The 19,356-nt window shown below is 30.5% G+C and overlaps 2 protein-coding genes across 2 annotated transcripts; both read right to left on the reverse strand.

The window, feature by feature from the left end:
* Positions 11,033-14,043, reverse strand: LOC18586417 (exopolygalacturonase). Its single transcript, XM_018128793.1, has 4 exons — positions 14,024-14,043; positions 12,166-12,649; positions 11,532-12,044; positions 11,033-11,428 (listed from the first exon to the last, which is right to left on the reverse strand). Exons 1-4 carry the CDS (start codon positions 14,041-14,043, stop codon positions 11,192-11,194), a joined length of 1,254 nt encoding a protein of 417 aa, XP_017984282.1. The 3' UTR covers positions 11,033-11,191.
* LOC18586418 (exopolygalacturonase) lies at positions 17,294-18,955 on the reverse strand. The gene is made up of 3 exons (XM_018128985.1): positions 18,471-18,955; positions 17,841-18,350; positions 17,294-17,729 (listed from the first exon to the last, which is right to left on the reverse strand). The coding sequence occupies exons 1-3, from the start codon at positions 18,921-18,923 to the stop codon at positions 17,493-17,495; spliced, it is 1,200 nt and encodes a 399-aa protein (XP_017984474.1). The 5' UTR covers positions 18,924-18,955; the 3' UTR covers positions 17,294-17,492.

Here is a 19,356-nt window from a genome sequence, read left to right on the forward strand (position 1 = left end):
TAACATGTCACTTCAATGTTATGTAATATAAAATAACAAATGATATTTTTTTTATACCACATGATATTAACATGAGGGTAATAATATTTTTATTATTACGTTCAATCAAGCCTTTTATATTTTTATTTTTAATCAAATAAATTTTTATAATTAGCAATTGGTTAATTGTCATTAACCAAAATGACACTTATATGTATACCACATGGTGTTGACATAAGGGTAAAAATGTCGCATGACATGTCATCATTTATCACGACATGTCATATCAGTACCATATAGTATAAAATGATAAATGATATTTTTTTAATATCACATGGTATTGGTGTGAGGATAGAAATGATACATATATTATTACATTTAATCAAGTTTTTTATATTTTTATTTTTAATCACATAAGTCTTTATAATTAATAATTGATTAACTGTTATTAATTAAAATGATATTTATATTTATACTACATGGTATGAACATGGGGTAAAAATGTCACATGACATGTTATTATTTATCACGATATGTTACATCAATATCATGTAGTATAAAATAACAAGTAATGTTTAATTAGAAATGATTAATCAATTATTAATTATAATTTTTATTTAACTTAAAATAAAAAAAATAAATATTTGATTACGTATGATAAAATAAAAAATTATTTAATTTTTTTTAATAATTTATGAGTTTTTTTGAACTATTATGTCAATTTCATATTAATAAGTAATGTTAAAATGTTTGACAATTAGATTCGATAATTCAGTAATATTATTATTATACAAAAATTAAGTAAAATATTTATGTGATTACCTGATTGGGATTTGTCAAAATAAATATAAATAAATTTTCATGGAATTTGATATTTATTTGGCCAATAAAAATAGTATTATATTACAAATAACTGTTTGTAAAATGATAGCAAGGCCCTTTTTAGGAGGAAGAAAATATAAATGGGAATAATTTTTTTTATAATAAAAAAATTAATTAACTTGCAATAAAATAAGGTTTGATTTAATCCCTACTTCTCAACAAATCATGGAGATTAATTCTAAGGGTTTTTTTTTCAATAAATAATTGCTGGGTCAAGCCTTAAAAGGTTAATTAAGAATGGTTTATTGGGGAAGGTTATACCTGGAACAAGCATAGCTTTATTCCTTACTTACCATAACCAAAATATAATTGTTCTTTCTTGGGGACAAGAAGGGGAGGCCAGTTCTTTGATGAGAAGCCCTCAAAATTTTGCTGTTTGTTTGATATATAGGGAAGGCAGCATTTGTCATACTAAGATGGTTTAACAGTTGGCCAACCCTTTTGTCTTTCAATCAAATTAGCTGGAAAGTGCATGCGAATGTTTGAAAGTTAATATATATATATATATATATTGTCCCTAACAACACAAAAATAAAATAAATAAAGATATAGAATAGATGGAGAGAAGACAAACTTAAAAAATATATATCTTTTTTTTTTGTCAACTCAATTATTTGAATTTAAAATTTTAATAAAAAATATAATACTTTTAAAAATCCAAAATTATTTTAAAAAATTTAATTTAATTTTATATTTTTATATTAAATTAAATAAACTCTTATTACTAATAATTGATTAATTATAATTAAAAAGTAACATTTGTTATTTTACATCATATTATGTTAACGTGATATGTTAATATTTTATAATGAATTATGATGTGATATGTTAATTTGATGTAAATAACGTGATCATATGATATTTTTCACGTTTTACGTTAATATTACGCAAGAATAAAATGATAAATACCGTTGTGATTAATAATAATTAATTAATTATTAATTATAAAAATTAATTTAATTTAAAATAAAATATAAAAAATTGATTAAATATAATAAAATTTTTAAATTTAAATTATAAAATAAATAAAATTTACTAGATGAAATGAAATAATTCAAAGTTCTACGAGTGTCCGTACATTAAAAAAAAAAAAAAACCAAGACGACAGACATGAAATTATTCGAATGGTCATGGCATTAAAGCAGAGAGGTAGCATAAGTTAAATATATGACTTTCATCTATACGTATATATATTTTGCTGTATATGGAAATGGCCGTCATGTGGCCATAATACAACAAACCAATGATGGCTCATGCAATGCCATCGGAACTTGCACCCTTTGGATAAAAGTGATTCCTGAATATATGCTGACCTCTCTCACACGTGAGATTTTTTGATTCCTGCATCGAACTTATTCTGACAAATGAGATTACACACCTATTATTAATGCAAACTACACGTGTGGTAAGCAATTAGAGACAGGAAGTGACGGTTGTCATGTTCACTGATAAAATAATAATAATTTTATATAATTATCTTTTAATCACATCTTTTATATGAAATTAAGTTGCTGTTAATTGTGTCGCTGTCATTGCCAATAAATGTTCCTGCTTCAGTCTTGCATGAACATGACAGGAATAGGAGGTGGCTTTGGGGTAGCTCCCATGTCCTCATAAATGCAACTTCCCGAACACGTTTGTCCTTCCTGCCGACTATGTAGTTCGGCCCTGTATAAGCAGTCCTTTTCAAAAACGTATAGTCAGTACATTAATCATTACATTAGTTTACAATATCTCAATCTTTATTAGTCCTTCCTGTGTTTTAAATTAAATATTTATTATTTTTTCAATAGATAATTGTATAGCTTTTTTTTTTTAATTTTGAGAAAGTGAATATCGTTTTGAAATATTTTAAAATAATAAACTAAAATAATTAAATAAAACTCATGAACTATATTAAGCCTTTAAATTTTTTATCGTATTCCTTTATATATGTATTTTGATTTATATCCAATTGAGTTTTTATTATTTTGTTTTACTTAATTGGGTCTTTATCTCATAGTTGAATTTGATCCGATTTTATTCTTTACTTCCTGGGAGGCTCAAACGGAAATCATTTGAACTGGAGTCCTTTCTTAAGGTGGTAGGATTGTATTTTATATTGAAAATATTGGAAAAATGGATGTCACTCAAGTGTGAAATCATGAGATATTAATGTATTAAAAAGTTGTCAATTTGATATAGGAGATTATTGACTCCCGTGATTGCCATTTTCTCTTACTTGAAGAAACTATGGGAAAAAAACAAATACTTTGAGTTTGTTTATGTTCTCACGAAACATTAATTGTAGACCTTGTTGAGTCGTCTCTTAATGTCGGAGAAGAATATTAAAATAACAAGAGTTTATAGCTCTAATAATTATAATAATAATAGCTATAACACAAATTATAAATTTATATATATTTTATATAAAGATGAGCAAACTTTATATTAGTCCAGTCTTGTGTTGATTTTGTTTAGTTTGTTTATCTATTTTTTTAGAGATTGTTGTAAGTATATATACACATACATGTATACATGTACGTATAATATAAAAAATTTTATATATGATTTTTAGAAATTAATATCTTATATAAAAAATTAATTAATGAGAAAATATTTTAAAAAATTAATTAAAAACGAATTAACAATAATATCGAAACCACTATAAACAATGATAATTAGTAATTATTCTTAAGACAACAAAAGACCACCTTTACAAATAAGGTGTTTTTAGATATTTTTGTGGTGTGTCAAGTGAAGATTGTAATTTCGTAAATCGTAATGAGTTTATAATCTAGTAGAGTATGATAATAAATTCGAATTGGTATTTATATAATTTATTATTTAATTATATATAAAATAAATTTTTAAAAAACAATTATTCTTGATAAAAACACAACCAAGAAGTTTATCGATGGAATATATATGAAAAATGTTTGAGGGTTTGATTTGCCTATGGAATCGTGAGAGGTTAGATTTTTTTTTCCTTCAATTTTTATTATATAATATAGAAGATTCTTATTAATGTCTCCTGGGATGTACAAATTAAGGTGGCTAAACCTTTGTTAAAAGGCTAAAGCAAAATTAAAGAGAAAATATATAGGAAACGTTGCTTTCAAAAATATATATATAAAAAAATAACTAATCTGCTGGTCTTAATATGATCTAAGCTGTACTACTGTTAACCCAAAATCATTAACTTATTGACAAAATCAGATCCACCCTTTATAAGAAGATCGAGTTTGATGCTTATCAAAAAAAGAAATCGAGTTTGACACGCATATGCCCAATAATTAAATTAAATTAAATTAATAAATAACTACAATTAGTCTTTTAAATGTTCCAAGTTCCCTCAAACTCATGATTGATATCTAGAATTTATTTGTAATATGATTTTTTTTATAAAAAAAAAAACGATTGCTTTGTTCTTAAGAATATGATTGTGGAGAGATATGGGAGGTCCGAGGCTACTTTGTTTCACATTGTGACGAATTTTCTCCCTTGGCCAACTAATCTTGATTCTATATTCCCCAATAAACCAACTAGTCTTCGTTGAATGGTACTTGATAGAGAAATATTATTTACAACTTAATATATATAGTGGACGGATACATCATGGCCAATACTACAATAAAATGGACCATTTATATATATATGCACATCCATTTAAAGTCACAATAACTATCGAGTCCTAAGGGATGGCACTAGAGCATGCCGATAGGTGGGAGCTATCTCCCATTATACAAGTGCACCCACGAACTTGAACTATAATTAATGGACCACTCTCCCCAGCTTCTATATATCTTGCCCCATTACTTCAAATGGTAGGGCTCATGCATAATAATTAGCAATTTGAACCGTAAACTTACTTTCTCTCAACCATGTCAAGTAATGTTATCGGTTATCTCGACAAGTCAATTGATTACAGGTTGAACGATTCATATTTTCCTATCAATTTTAATAGAAATAATGGATGTTGAGTGGATTGGACGCGGGATTATATGATTCATAAATGTTCTTTTCATCATCATAAGTAGAGTTTGGTCATGTGGTCCTATGTTCTCTTTTCTGACATCAAAAGAAAAGTCAAGGAAGTGACAGGCTCAATTTTTAATTTTCTTTTTTATTATATATATAAAATTTAATATATATATATATATATATTGTATGATTGCTTTTATAAGTACCATTTAATCATCTTTTATATAAAATTTTAAATTTGTGACATGCAACCCCTTTCAAAATGAATTTGTGATCATAAGATATAGCAAAACTTACAGTAATTTGTTTTTCTTTTCCGACATGATCACAACACAAGTTAGAATATTTACAATGCAATATCATTGGGGTTTTGATTTGCTTATGAAATTGTGAGATAACCAGGTTTTTCTCTCTTTTTCCATTGAAGGTTGTTGATATTTTCTTCTTCTCGCACCATATAATTACCATGATCATACATTCAATTTTATTATTGTTTATTTAAACAAAGAATTCTTCTTGGCATTTTGAGTGGTTTATTACAAAAGTTAATTAGGTCCCCTTGTGCATGCATGTTGAAATCTTTGCCATAAACATTAATTAGTGATTGCCAATTGATCCACGTACATTGTATTCCAGCCGGCTAGAAGTCCAATTAATGAAATTATTTAAAGTTCAACCTAGGCTAGTAGGAACCATAGGAAAATATTTCAAATAATTATTTTTTTCTTTTTATAAATTTAAAATTATGTTTTTTTTACTGAGAAATTTAAAATTGATTAATATGATTTTTTATTAATACTAATTAGAGCCCAAACCTATTTTTTTTGTTAAAATTTTCAAAACTAAGGGGTAGTTAACTTTCAATCCTCTTATAAATCTCACTTCATTTATATATTTTAAAATTCAAAGTCAAAGTATTGGAATTAAAATCTCAGCTTTTAATCAATGAGATATTGCTTCGAAAATTTTATTTTATCAATTTTGTTGAATGAGTATTTAACTTTCATGGGTAGAGTCAATTAAAACACCTTTAATGTATTTAAATGTAGCTACACTTTTAAAAGTCAAATTCAAAGAGTGTAAAGTCCAATATATAATCAATTAGAAAAAAATTTGTAAGAGCTGATGTTGAGGTTTTAACCTTGACCTACATATGTCATGAGTTTATATTTTTAATAAGTTTAAAATTCATCTCATCTCTTACTCAGGTAATATTTATGATATTTTATTTCACTTAATTATACAACGCATTTACAGCACTAGCTCTTTCACTACTAATAAAGAAGATGAACCTACGTTTGTTCGGATCTAATTCCATTTTGATAACTCTTAATGAAGAGTTAAGTAAATTTTGATATCACTTGTTACGAATTCATATTTTTAACTTAAAATACATACCTATCAAGTGAAGGAAGACCCTTAATAATAAGTTCAAAATCCATTTTATTTTTTACTAAGGTGAAATCCTTTTTATTGATGTAAAATCTATAACACATACATCTCTATTTTTTAACATATGAAAAAGAGTAAAAAAGAACGCTAGATATCAAAATGAGCAAGCCAACCATTTAAAAAAATTCCATCTTTTTAAAAATGGGCCTAAAGATTTGAACCCATTTGGATTCATCATGTTGTTGAAAATTTCAGTTGAGAGGGATTATTTGTTAGGCTTTCAATTCCAATGATATCATATTTTTAATCTAAAAAATAAAAAAAACAATTTTAGTTAAATTAAACTTTTTATGTAATTCTTTTGTTTATGAAATTAATTTTTTTTTATTTTTGAGGATTTATAATTTTTTTTTTAGAATTGAGAGAAGGAGGATTTGAACCTTGTTGTTTAAACAAAAAAAATTATACATCAATCAATAAATCAAATACTCGATATGATTTACAAACCTTTTTAAGTATCCATTCTTTAAATTTGATAAAGAAGACTTAAAGCTCAATTTTTGAATATGAGATACATGCATAATCTACAATTAAACCAAATATTCAATCATGCTTTTGACAACCACATTAAGGATAAGGTTATTTGAAGATCAACCCAGTAGGAAGTAGGAAGCATAAGAAATGTATATTCAAAAGCCAATATTTGCCTTTTCATATATTCTAGAATGTTTGACCAAGAGTTTTCAAGAGTCTATACATAATTCTGTCCAAATTGTTGGTTAAGTGTTTAAGCTTTCTAAGTTAAATTCTCGTCGTATTGTTTTCCTCTTATACTTAAATTAAGTAATTTTTTACTAAAGATTAATATTGATAAGGGAGGTCATGGGAGTTTAATTAGTATAGATAATTTATGTATATTTCTTGTAAAATGAAAGAGGGAAACGAGCGCTAGTCAACAAAAATAGCTATGTTTTGATTTTTATTTTTTTTTTAAATTTAAATATTTGACTCAAAGATATGCACACGTATCTTCTGATAAAAATTTGAATCTGAATTCTTTTTTTCTATTTGAAAGCTACTTTTAATTATTCAAATTGGGGCTCAAGAGTCAAGCTGTCAATGCATTTGGGTTCAGTCAGTCTTTAGGAAAGAAAGATTTTGTTTAAGCCAACCTTATATTAATTTTATTTAATTTATTTACCAAATTTTTTAGAAATCGTCATAAGTTATATATATATATATATATATGCATGCGTGTTTGTATAGCATAAAAAGCTTTGTTTATGACTTTTAGAAACCTAATCTTATATAAAAAGTTAATGGGCAAAACTCTAAAAAAAATTAATTAAAAATAATGAACAATAATACCAAAATCACAATAAACAACAATAATTAGCAATTATTCTTGAGACAACAGAGGATCATTTTTTTTAAAAATAAAATATATGTGATTAAAAATTTATTAAAAACATGCTATCAATTAAAAATTTTTATTAAAAAAATATAAAAATATATTAAATTTATATTTTTATGCATAAAGGTAATTTTAAAAATTAATATTACATTCACAATAATCTGTTTGTAAATCAAACGCTGTAATATTATTTTTGTAATATTTAAACCTAACACTTTCTTAATGTACCAAATATTATAATATTATTTCTTAAGAATCATATTTCCTGTCATGTGATTAAATTATAAAATACCAAATGTAATCTTAATTTTTTTTAAGGTGTCAGGCTTGCTTGTTTAATAATAAGGAAGAACAAAAAATTTGAGGCCTCTGCTGAGTCCAATAAAGTCTTTTTTTGGGCTTTCATTTCGTGTTAATGAAACCAAGTCAACAAGTTAGTTTTAAAGCCCATAATAACAAGATCACATGGGAAACCCTAAAAATTTCCCAAACATCACCCTTTATAAGAGAACAATACGGCTATCTGCTTAGGCGAACAAAGCAGCAGCTGCTGCTGCTGGTGGTGGTGGTGGTGGGAAGAAGGTAAAAGTGTTCATCATTGGTTTCGTTCATTCACTGAAGCATTTTCCTTTTCTTTTGTTTCTGGGTTTGAAGGTGGGCAATTAGCCAGTCACATACTTTAAATTGTTTTGCTTGTGTGAATGGTCAGTATCCCACCCACATCAGCTCTTTTGGTTTTGGCTTTTCGATTTGGTGAAACTGAAACTCTGGGTTTTCACTCTTTAGGTCATTAACTACATCATTACATGAAAAAAATGTTGATGGCGTCATATACTGATTACCATCACTCTTTATTCAAACTGTGAGTGTTTGTGTATGAGCTGACGCTATAGCTTTTCTTACCCTTTCTGCACTTCTGGAAGCCTTCGGCTTCTTCACTGCAGATAAGGGGAAATTTCTTTCTCCGTGGGACACTGCATGTATTAGAGCATGCCGATGGCTAGGAGCTATCAACGCATTTGATTTTTGTTTATTAAAAAAAAAATTAAACATTTGATTCAATGATATACACACGTATCTTCCCTATAATAACTCAGATTGAGATTCTCTTTTTCTCATCGAAAGGTAGTTTCAATTTTTCCGAATGGACCTGTAAAGTCAAGATATTAAGGCATTTGGATTCTCATGAGGTTGTGTTGAATGTTAAAAGCTTAGCCTCAGTCAGCCCAGCTCTTCAGAAAGAAAGATTTTGATTTAGTCTAATTTGGGCGGCTTTAAAACCCAGAAAATATCTTGCTTATCCCTTCCTTGCTCGCTGTATAATGTCTAATCATAAACCCATCTTGGTTCATCACTATTGTGTTGGAAACTTAAGATAGGAAAGATTAAAAGTCTAAATTAGGCCTAGCCCCTCTGTTTGTAATTACTTGATGTGTATTCTATAATCCATCTTTCTACGTATAAATCTCTGCCTGACACCTCTAAGAATATGAATATATTCATTCTTAATCACAGCTGTTTTATGTTGAAAATTTCTAACATATTTGATGATGTGAGAAGGATGATTTGAGAGCACTATAACAATGCTTTTAATTACTTCACCTTGGAATCCTAAACAACATAAAAGAATTAACAGTGAAGATAGACTCCTTAAAAGTTAAAAACATCGAATCAACCGTCAAGGATATAATAAGAGATAATTACTAATAATTTTCCGGAAATATTACTCCCTGATCAAGCATGGAAAACCCTGACATTCTTCCACCTGACAAAGTTATCATCCATGGATTGGCATTCTAATGGATGAACTATGCACTTGGATATTTCATCAAGGGTGCAATCCCTGGCGCTATCTTGGTTATCCTCCCTTGCATCTGAGCCTACTTCACCGTTCGCTTTGTCATTGAACTTCTCCAAGATATTGTCAAAGAACTTGGATGTATGTTCGGCGACAACACCGGAAAACCATCCAATATAAGCTGAACTTTCGTCACTGAATTCGCAGGAATCAACATTGGAATCAAGTCAAAGCTACTAGTTTCTGTCAGACAGCAAATGAACCACTCTTTTCCATTTATGATTTCAAAGCAATATACTTATTACTTTTCTTTGGTTGTTTACACATTGTATGAAGTATTATTTCTCGCATCCAATTGTTCTATAAACTTTTGATGTTGGATTTATAGTTGGCCTGTGAATTACCTAATAGATTTTAATATGCATCAAAATCGTTACTCTTCTTGCGACCACAATCATATCCTTGTATTTTTATCCCTTTTTTAAGTGAAAAATTCGATTATTTCGAACAAATATCTCTTTGTATTTTTATCCCTGTTTTAAGTGAAAAATTCTATTATTTCGAACAAATATCTCTTCAAACAAAATGGTATATTTCTTTTCACGATTCATTCTATGTTTCTTGCCAATTTGCTTACATATATTTTCGTGTTTCTTAAAAAAATCAATTGAAAAATATATATAATAAAAAGATATTTGAACATATAAAGAGGCATGGACCATGGTTGCTTTTCTACTGTGTTATAGTAAGTTACAAAAATATCAAAAGAGAGAAATCATGCACAATTGTTCTTGAATTGAATGATATAACAGTTAATGCATTTTGATTCTATTGCCTTTTACTACACATGTGTTGAACATTGATAATTTAATGCATGGATATCATAATTATAATATAAAAATAATAAATTTTTGAATCACGATTTCATCAAATCTCAATTATTTAACATTAAGAATAAGAAATATATGCATATAAAAAAACTGTATTGTCATGAAAAATATTAAAATTAAATAAACTCTATATCTAAAATAAAATTTATTTATAGGAAACTTATAGTATACTAATTAATAAATTTTGAGATCATAAAAGTAGAAAAAAAAACACATGAATTTTGAAATATATCTTTTCAGCAATCAATAATTACTCAATTAGTTACATATATATTTTTTCAAAGGCAAAGCGAAATATATTAATTCCAGCAGAAATACACAACGCTGGTACAAGTCTCTAGTCAAACAACAATGGTAGAAGACTTGTTGCAACAGAATACATTCAGTCTGGACTAACTTGCACTTCCAGAATTCACTGTTCACAACAAAAGACTTATATATATATAAGTAACGATAGTTATGCAAGCATTATTAACAGAAGCCCCCTGCTTGAGGGTGGGGCTTTGATATGAACATAATGGAGTTGTCACTATTCCTATATTTTTCCATTTTGTTTCAGAACAGGCTTTAGATTGTCTGCTTGTTTTATTGTGCTGCGGTAGAAGGGAATTAGTAAGGTTCTTATGGCTATTGAGATATTAGTCCAAGCCAATGTTTGAATAATTGGTAATCATTGGATGAAGAACACCATCAACATTTGTGATAAACCTTTATTATATCCATCAAACATTACAAATCAAGCATCAATCAGTCACAAACAATTAAAATAGGACAGTCTTGTCATGCTTATCATCAGAGGGAACTGAAAAAAAGAGAAGCTACCATGGGAGAATGGTGAGGTTGTATTCTTTTAGCATGAAATTGGATGTGCGTTTAAACGATGAGGCCACATGCAAGTGGAGTTTGTCTGCCAGCGATAGTAGGCTTGACATTAGAACACTGGGAAGTAGCAGGGCCTTCTGTTCCAATGTAAGAAAGATTAATGTCTCCAATCTCCACATTTTCACATGGGATGCCGCTGCTACATGCAAGTTTAACCGCAACTTGTGTTGCTGAAGTTCCCCTGATGTTCTTGAAGCTAACATTGCTGATCTTAACACGCGATGGAGCCTGAAAAATGGGAAAAAAAAAATACAAATTAACAACCATAGACATGTTTGAACTATTCCGTATCAATATCATGAAATGATAATGTAGTAATAGGTAGACATACCTTTAGGTTGCACTTATTACTAGGGCAGTATTCTTGATCGATGAGAACAGGATTGCTGACATTAACCATAACAATGTCCTCAAAATGCATATCGGATGCAATGCCTTCCAAAGAAGCTGGCCAAGTTTTCACCCTTACTCCATTCGATGTATTAATAAGAGCGCAATTCACAACATTGATGCCAAAAACTGGTTCATCCTTGTATTTTCCAAGACTTCCGACGCTGATGCCATGGCCTGGTCCGCATGTTACTCTAGTTATGGCAATGTTCTGGCTACCACCGCCAAGAGAGATACAGTCATCACCGGTTGAGATTCTTGAATCAGTAATGTTAATCCCACTCGAACGTCCGATATGAATTCCATCAGTGTTGGGACTTTGATCAGGTGCATTGATGGTGATATTTGCAAAAGTAAGGTTTTTGCAACCCAACAGGTTAATGTGAAACTGTTTGCTATCCACAGAGGTTATGTCCCTCACTAATCCATTGGTGACGAAGTTGAATCTTATATTCTGTAAAATTGTGAAGCAACAATTTATTTTATCAATGGCATATATACAATGATTAAAATTGTGAAGCAACAATTTACTGTTTGGTTAGCAATAAAACGATGAAGAGTTTTAAAATGCTTACAATGGGAAGTTTGTTGCACTTTTTACTTTGTTTGCAATCATTTTGTGCCCAAGCAGCATATCCACCTTGGCCATCAAAGGTTCCAGCCCCAGATAATGTGAAGTGATCGATGCGTTGGAAAGTAACCCAACTAGGCACATTGTTGAATTTGCTAGGATCTGCGGGGGCCTTCAAGTTTCCTCTAACTTGAACCTCCACAGGAGCTTTACAAGGGCCTGCCAGAGTCACCTGGCTCAACATATATTCCCCCTCTGGAATCACTACTTTACTAGGACTAACCAGTGCGCAGGCCTCTCTCCAAGCAGCCATCAATGCTTGACTGATATCTGTTTTTCCACCTGCCTTTGCACCAAAATTCATCACATCAAAAACACCATTGTTGGGTTGTGCTTTAGCATTTGATGCTAAAACAAATAACAAAGATAGAGCTAGCACATTCAGTTCCACTGCAATCTTTCTTTCTGCTTTTTGTTTCCTTTCTTTTCTTTAAAATATATGTTAGAAACAATGTTGTGATTCCTTCTTAGTTTTGAAGCTGCATTTATAGTGCAATTCAAAAGCTTAATACCACTTGCAATCCCAATCAATTATTGGCTAATTTAATCGAATGTTTGGTTAAGGTTGCCAGCTCTTCAAACGTCTTTCCTATAACCTCTTTCTTTAGTTACAACTTAATCATAATATGCTCTTATGTTACTTGGCATTGGCATGAAAAAACATTCATAAAAAATAACAATATTGTTTTCCACTTTGCTAATTTTGTAGAGATAGTGGGGAGAAACTTAGAGCAAACGATTTTTATTTAGTCTATTTTAAGAAAAATGACACCAAATTTAGCCTATTTGCCAACTAAGAAAATACGCCTAGGAAATAAACCATCTTGTTTCTATCTAAACTTTCGTTCTTGCTCTGCAACCACCCCAAGTTAATTCGAATTAACTGCTCTATTTTCTTGATTCATACGGAGAACAGTTTTTGTAACCTATCGAATTTACATGAGCACCAAAAACAAAAAAAAAAAACTAATTTCATTATTCATCTTCCCCAAGATACAATATTTGCTTTTTAAATTTAGTGACGAAGAAGGTTTTATTTCATTTCAACAATGATTGCTGCAAGTGGAACAATAAGGGAATTGATTTTTAATTTTTGTGAAATTAGACTAGATTGATGTCAACAAAGAAAATGACAAAATGATTCTTCATCGGAATATAAGATAAGTTTTTTTTCTTTACTTGATATGTGTGATATTGTAGGTGATATACATGAAAAACTTATGTTCGTTGAAAAGAAGAATTTTGTTGTATTCATATATGATTGTGATATGAATGAAGTTATTGTTGTGTCTTTTATAATTGATAAACTTTCCTCTTCATGGAGAGACACTAAGAAATTTCTAAAGTATAAGAAAGTAAATGTCTCTCAAAGATTTTGGTAATCATTTTCGAATAGAAGAAAATTGTTGCAACCAAGATGAAGTCACAAACAAGATGACAAGAATAAAGATCCTAGAGTAAAGCATCTTGAGTTGGAAAAAATCCATGAGATAGAAGACAAACCATCAAGGTTCATGTGATAGGTGAGCATGTGGCGTTCCTATTATACATTAAAGTATAATGATGCCAATTTATAAATACCATCAAGGTTTATTTGATGGAAAACACAAGGTGTGGGCATATGGCACTCTTATTATACATGAAAATATAATGGAGCCAATATGTAAATTTAACATTTTGGTATATGGTGTATTCTTATTTTCTCATCGAAGCTATACTGGTGCAAAATAGATATTCAATATTTTGGACATGACATTCCTATTGTGCAATAAAAGCACAATGATACTTATGTGAACATATACCTTGATGTGTTATTTGACATTTTGATTGTACATTAAGGTACAATGTTGTCAATTGAGAAAGAAATGAATGTGTATAAAACCCTTGTATGTATTAAAACAAGTGTCTAGACAATGGCATCAAAAGTTTGATGAGATTGTGCTAGCTAATGGCTACAAGATAAATCAATCTGACAAGTATGTCTGTAGTAAATTCCATAATGATAAAGGTGTCATCATTTTACCTATATGTGGATGACATGATAATATATGGTACTGATTTGGAACAAGTGGAGGACACAAAAAAGTTTTTGTCAAAGAAGTTTGACATGAAAGATAAGAGTGTGGCAAAGGTTATTCTTAGTATAAACATAATGAGAGACAATGATAGTATAACATTGTCTCAATATCATTACATTCAAAAGATTGTAATGAATGATGATAAGTCAAATTATAGGTCAATGTTTACATCTTATGATTCTAATTTAAGGTTGGTAGCCAACAAAAAAAAGCCGATAGCACAAATAGAATATGCAAAGGTAATTGGATGCCTAATGTATGCAATGATGTGTACAGAACAAAATGTAGCAATTGTTTTTGAGAAATTAAGTCAGTATACAAGTAATCCAAGTAACTTGAATTGGCAAACAATAAATAGAGTACTTAAGTACTTAAAGAAGACAATCAATTATGATCTTTGTATAATGGATATCCATCAATGCTATAAGGATATTTAGATGCTAGTTGGATTACAAGTTTTGAACGTCATGTTTCTACAAGCAGATGGATCTTCATCCTTAGTGGGGGTGCCATTTTTTAAGGGTCCAAGAAACAAACGTATACATCGGATTTCACGATGATAGCCAAATTCATTGCATTGGTTGTTACCATCAAAGAAGCTGAATGGCTAAGAAATTTATTTTATGGTATACTTTTGTAGTCTAAACCAATTTCTTCAGTTTTTATCTATTGTAATAGTGAAACAACTCTAATAAGAGCATGTAGCTAAGTGTTGAATGGAAAGTCTAGATATATTGGATTGAGACATATCTTTGTTCAATAATTAATTTTAGATAGAGTAATTATTATAACTTTTGTGAGGTTTAGTGAAAACTTGATGAATCTTTTAACAAAAAGTCTTGTTAGAGATATTGCAAAGAAGACCTTAAAAAAGATGAGGCTTAAGCTCATAAATTAAAAGTCACCCATAATAGAAACTCGACTTAACATTTGATATAACATCAAGTTTTGAGTTCAATAAGACAAAGTATATCATCTGTATGAGACTACTAGCACTATAATATAATATAAATACTCCATTTTAAGAAAAGTGCTAAGTATCCGTAATAGTAAGAAAAAAATAAGTTATATACTCTTAATAGACCTACAACATAAATTTGTTAAAATGCTTTAGTTATGAATGCATTCTTAATGGGATCTACCTATGTGAGTATGAAGTGTGGTTGCTTTTAGGAGCTTAAGAGCTTGGCTCTAACAGTACTCATAAAAAGAAGATGTTGACGCTTGGTTATAAAAGCGTCACCGACTACTATGCATTTATTGGTGTTGAAATCATTGTGTGAGATGTGTTTGGTTAACCAAATGGAATAATTGGTTTAAAGCATGGTTTACCATGGTGAAGGTTCGATTAGAAGACACCTTCATTTATGCAATTGATTTCCAAGATTATCGAAAATTTAGATTATTTTGAAAATGGTGAGGGATAGTTGGACATTTTCAACAATAATAATGTAAAAATGAAAGGAAGAAAGTCCTTTAAATAATTATGAGTATTCAAAAGTTATGTTTGTTCAACCAATTAAGTTTGTTCAAATAATTATATTGGAAAACAAAAAATTAAGTTTGTTGGAAAATAGACCATTCTCGTTGTTGCAAATAGACATGAGTTGTGTTTGTTGAGAACAGTGATTTAGGCCTATAAATAGACTTTCTTCTAGGACAAAAGAAGACATAGAATAGAGAAAACAATAATCTCTCCTTCATTTCTCAATATTTTATATGTTTCTTCTATTATTTTACTGTAGAGAAATCTCATAGAAGATAGGTAATCTTGTCATACACAGTTGGATGCTTAATGGATTAATTTCGTCAATGTAAAACATAATCAATTATTGAGCTTCATTATATTTTCAAGATTTATAAGCCGAGAACTCTTTTGCACGCTGTAAGTGTGGGTGAATAAAACCTTAAAGAAAGTGATATTGTTATACGCCTTGAAGCTATTTCTTGATTTTCCAATTTTATGTTGCACACCTTATAGCCAATAACAGGAATATTAAAATTATCTTTCAAAAAAAAAAAAGAGAGGCTATTACAATTAAAGCAACTACCACCCAAAATAAAGCAAATACAAGTGATTTATGCCTTTCCTAAATTCATGAAAAAAATTACTTTCCTAATATATGAATAATAATCACTCTCTCGGTACTGTTCTGCAACCTGTCAATCTTTGAAAAATCTTCCAGTATTCCCAAGGACTCAAGGATTCTTTTCTTACACATGATACAGCAACTAGAGAGTCAGATTCTATCACCGAAGTTTTCACAACTTCCCATGGTGACATATTGAATATGTATAATGCAGTTTTAGTGTCTATTACATCCACATAGTTTGAATCTTGAACACCTAGTGACCCAAAGAATATTTTCACCACTAATTAAACCAACATTATTTTTTAAGACTCGTTTGCAGTCGGTTGGGTTTAATTTTTCCCTTATCGAGCCATCAACATTCAATTTCAACTCATCTAATACCTTTTCGAATGTCTCGTATGATATTTGAATTATTCACCATTTTCGGATATAGTGGACCATCCAACCTCATCAACCCCGTTTCATCTATTGCATTAATCTAAAATTTGGATCTCATTTTGATCATAAAGAAAATCTCCTCCCTTTCCCATTTCTTGTCATTGAACATTAAAACATGTTAAGCTAATCAAATTGACCATAGGGTAACACCACATACAGCCAATTATTTCTTCTTTATACTACTATTTGCCATCATTCCTTCGCACATATTCTCAAACCCCACCCCAACCCCGCCCCCCCCCAACCCGTCATATTGATTAACAAATCATCATTGTCATCAAAACGAATGCCCCTAGGTCTCAAGTAATAATTACTCAATCAGTTACATATTTTTTTTTTCAAAGGCAAAGCTAAATATATTAATTTCAGCAGAAATACACAATGCTGGTAAACCTTTATTAATAATGTTCTTATTGGTATTGAGAAATCAGTCGAAGCCGATATTTGAATACTTGATAAATCATTGGATGAAGAGCACCATCAACATTGTGACGATGATAAACCTTTATTATATCCATCAAACATTACAAATCAAGCATCAATCAGTCACAAACAATTAAAATAGGACAGCCTTGTCATCCTTATAAGAGGGAACTGAAAAAAAAATGCTCCCATGGGAGAATGATGAGGTTGCCTTTTTTTGGCATGGAATTGGATGTGCATTAAACAGCGAGGCCACATGCAAGCGGAGTTTGTTTGCCAGTAATAATAGGCTTGACATTAGAACACCGGGAAGTAGCAGGGCCTTCTGTTCCAATGTAAGAAAGATTAATGTCTCCAATCTCCACATTTTCACATGGGATGCCGCTGCTACATGTAAGTTCAACAGCAACTTGTGTTGCTGAAGTCCCCCTGATGTTCTTGAAGCTAACATTGCTGATCTTAACACGCGATGGAGCCTGAAAAATGGGAAAAAAAAAATACAAATTAACACCCATAGACATGTTTGAACTATTCTGTATCAATATATAAATCATGAAATGATAATGTACTAATGGGTAAAAACATACCTTAGCGCACTTATTACCAGGGCAGTATTCTTGATCGATGAGAACAGGATTGCTGACATTAACCATAACAATGTCCTCAAAATGCATATCGGATGCAATGCCTTCCAAGGAAGCTGGCCAAGTTTTCACCCTAACTCCATTTGAGGTATTAATAAGAGTGCAATTCGCAACAGTGATTCCAAAAACCGGATCTTCCCTGTACCTTCCAAGACTTCCGACGCTGATGCCATGACCAGGTCCGCATGTTACTCTTCTTACGGTAATCTTCTGGCTACCTTCTCCAAGAGAGACACAGTCGTCGCCGGTTGAGATTCTTGAATCAGTAATGTTAATCCCACTCGAACGTCCGATATGAATTCCATCAGTGTTGGGACTCTGAGCAGGTGCATTGACGGTGATATTTGCAAAAGTAAGGTTTTTGCAACTCAACAGGTTAATGTGAGTCTGTTTGCTATCCACAGAGGTTATGTCCCTCACTAATCCATTGCTAACGGCGTTGAATCTTAAATTCTGTAAAATTGTGAAGCAACAATTTATTTTATTAGTGGCATATATACAGTGATTAAAATTGTGAAGCAACAATTTATTGTTTGGCAGCAATAAAATGATGAAGATTTTTAAAATGCTTACAATGGGAAGTTTGTTGCACCTTCCAACTTGTTTGCAATCATTTTGTGCCCAAGCAGCTTTTCCACCTTGGCCATCAAAGGTTCCTGCCCCAGATAATGTGAAGCGATCGATGCGTTGGAAAGTAACCCAAGTAGGCACATTGTTGAATTTGCTAGGATCTGCCGTGGCCTTCAAGGTTCCTCTAACTTGAACCTCCAAGGGAGCTTTACAAGGGCCTGCCAGGGTCACCTGGCTCAAAATATATTCCCCCTCTGGAATCACTACTTTGCTAGGACTAACCACTGCGCAGGCCTTTCTCCAGGCAGCCATCAATGCTTGACTGATATCTGTTTTTCCATCTGCCTTTGCACCAAAATTCATCACATCAAAAACAACATTGTTGGATTGTGCTTTAGCATTTGATGCTAAAAGAAAAAACAAAGATAGAGCTAGCACAGTCAATTCCACTGCCATCTATTTTCTGCTCTTTTTCTCCTTTTTTTTCTCTAAAATATATGTTTGAAAGAATGTTTTAATTCCTTCTTAATTTTGAAGCCACATTTATAGTGCAATTCAAAAGCCTAATACCACTTGAAATCCCAACCAATGATTGGCTAATTTAATCGAATGCTTGGTTAAGGTTGCCAGTTTTTCAAACTTCTTTCCTATAATGTCTATGATCATAATGTGCCGTTCTGTTACTTGGAATTGGCATGCAAACGTCCAATGTTCGATTAAGGCGGCTAAGAACGTTCATATGCTAACAATACTGCTTTCCACTTTGCTAATTTTGTGGAGATTGTGGGGAGAAACTTAGAGCAAACCCATTTTCATTTAGTCTATTTTAAGAAAAATGACATCAAAATTAGCCAACTAAGAAAATATGCCTAGTGTCGTAACGTGCGGG

This window comes from Theobroma cacao, chromosome 10 (assembly GCF_000208745.1).
Source record: "Theobroma cacao cultivar B97-61/B2 chromosome 10, Criollo_cocoa_genome_V2, whole genome shotgun sequence".
Taxonomy (NCBI): Eukaryota; Viridiplantae; Streptophyta; class Magnoliopsida; order Malvales; family Malvaceae; genus Theobroma; species Theobroma cacao.

Coding starts and splice junctions, on each gene's coding strand:
- LOC18586417 (XM_018128793.1), bottom strand. CDS start 14,043: ATGTCAAATAACACATCAAG. Junction 12,650..14,023: donor ATGTCAAATAACACATCAAG/GTATATGTTCAC, acceptor TATATTTTAAAG/AAAAGAAAGGAAACAAAAAG. Junction 12,045..12,165: donor AGTGCAACAAACTTCCCATT/GTAAGCATTTTA, acceptor ACAATTTTACAG/AATATAAGATTCAACTTCGT.
- LOC18586418 (XM_018128985.1), bottom strand. CDS start 18,923: ATGGCAGTGGAATTGACTGTGCTAGCTCTATCTTTGTTTTTTCTTTTA. Junction 18,351..18,470: donor GGTGCAACAAACTTCCCATT/GTAAGCATTTTA, acceptor ACAATTTTACAG/AATTTAAGATTCAACGCCGT. Junction 17,730..17,840: donor CTGGTAATAAGTGCGCTAAG/GTATGTTTTTAC, acceptor CCCATTTTTCAG/GCTCCATCGCGTGTTAAGAT.